The sequence below is a fragment of the Sphaeroforma arctica genome (genome assembly GCF_001186125.1).
Source record: "Sphaeroforma arctica JP610 unplaced genomic scaffold supercont1.1194, whole genome shotgun sequence".
In the NCBI taxonomy this organism is placed as follows: domain Eukaryota; class Ichthyosporea; order Ichthyophonida; genus Sphaeroforma; species Sphaeroforma arctica.
The window spans coordinates 18,431-19,969 of record NW_014039364.1 but is presented as its reverse complement, the minus strand read 5'-3'; the positions used below and the strand labels follow the sequence as shown (position 1 = coordinate 19,969).

The 1,539-nt window shown below is 37.2% G+C and overlaps 2 protein-coding genes across 2 annotated transcripts in view; one reads left to right on the top strand and one right to left on the bottom strand.

The window, feature by feature from the left end:
- Positions 1-85: 85 nt before the first annotated feature.
- Positions 86-503, bottom strand: SARC_10282 (hypothetical protein; the record flags this gene model as incomplete). Its single annotated transcript, XM_014295685.1, has 1 exon — positions 86-503. A coding segment is annotated over exon 1 (313 nt), but the record flags the coding sequence as incomplete, so codon positions are not given.
- Positions 504-680: 177 nt separating this feature from the next.
- SARC_10281 (hypothetical protein) overlaps positions 681-1,539 on the top strand; it is a 3,963-nt gene continuing 3,104 nt past the window's right edge. Inside the window, exon 1 of the mRNA XM_014295684.1 lies at positions 681-980. Coding sequence (XP_014151159.1) covers positions 898-980 — 83 coding nt within the window. The 5' untranslated portion in view covers positions 681-897. The remainder of the gene's footprint in view (positions 981-1,539) is intronic.

Sequence of the window (1,539 nt, the reverse complement as noted above, 5' to 3'; positions counted from 1 at the left end):
ATATATTAGCCCTATCTGTGATAAGGCTGCAACGTACCACATTAGTATAATATCAATAAACTCTCCAGAATAAAAATATGCATACCTGCCCGTGAAGTGTTTCTCATGCGGGAGGCGTCTTTCAGCAACGCAATGAAATTAGGCCTTTTACTATTCTCAGCTCTTCTCTCCTCTTTCTTCTGTGCTTTCTTGTCTTCTGTATTAAACTGATTCAGCGCACTGGTAGCAATTGCAAAACCCCTTTTTCTCGCCAAATATAGAATGTTACCTCCAGAATTATGAGATATGTGAGTACTTTGCTGTATACTGTAGCTATATATACATGATCCGGCCATTGCTGGAGTTAAAGTGCTCATGCACATATCAGCCTGCAGAGAGAATCGGCTTAAACGCTGCATGTTGGCGTGTATTGGATACTATCAATCACAAATTACGCGGCTTAGATTAGTTAACACCTTAGCTAAGCTCAATGAACGTTTATGAACATAGACAATTTGAAGAATAAGATCAGAAATGTATGGGCACTCTAAACTGCAAACACGCGCATTTGTAAATTTATGAAGTTACAAACACACATATGTCGCGAGGTCGAATTGAAGCCTAAACCCTAAACCCTACTTGAGTTATTGGTACATAGGATTCATGAGGATGTACATAGCCTACTAAATTCAACAGATGTAACTTATTTTATTTTTTGTTTTGTTTTGTGTAATATGCACCCCTTGGATGCACAATGGATGCCCATTGTGCAACAACTCAACACAGCGAAGAACTGCATCACACAACACCACGTTAAACACGCAGACTAACAAAGGCCTCACGTGTTTATATACATAAAATATATACAAGTCTTTATTTACGCAAGTCTTTCAAAGTTTGTTGGCTGCAATCGGCACCATGTCTGTACGTCCAGGGGCTAAGCTCGTGACCGATTTCATCGCAGCGAACCGTGTTGCCGTATTCAGTACTACCACATGCCCGTATGTTATATATGCATTTCTCTACAAAGTTATGTATATGTAACTTTATCCATTGCCTTTAATTTTGACTGAGGTTTGGCCCGTTCGCTAAACAAATCATGCCTTGTATTGCAAATATGTGACGAATATTTAGTTCAAGGTATCGCTGTATATACGACTGCCACTTGTATATATCCTATGTATGTGAATGTATATATATATATATATGTGTGTGTGTGTGTGCGTGTGTGCGTGTGTGTATGTATGTGTGTGTGTGCGTGTGTGTGCGTCTGCGTGTATATTTATATATATTTATATATATATATAGTGTGTGGCAACGATTTTATCCACGTCAATCTATTCTTACAGTATAACAATTGAACTAGAAAGCCTCTATTATATATATATAATAGAGGCTATCTAGTTCAATTATTATACTGTAAGAATCGAATGACGTGAATAAAACCGTTGCCACAACACAGAACAACCAATACGACAATTACTATACTCACTAGTACTTCCTCTATTATATATATATATATATATATATATATATTGTGTGTGTGTGTGTGTGTGTGTG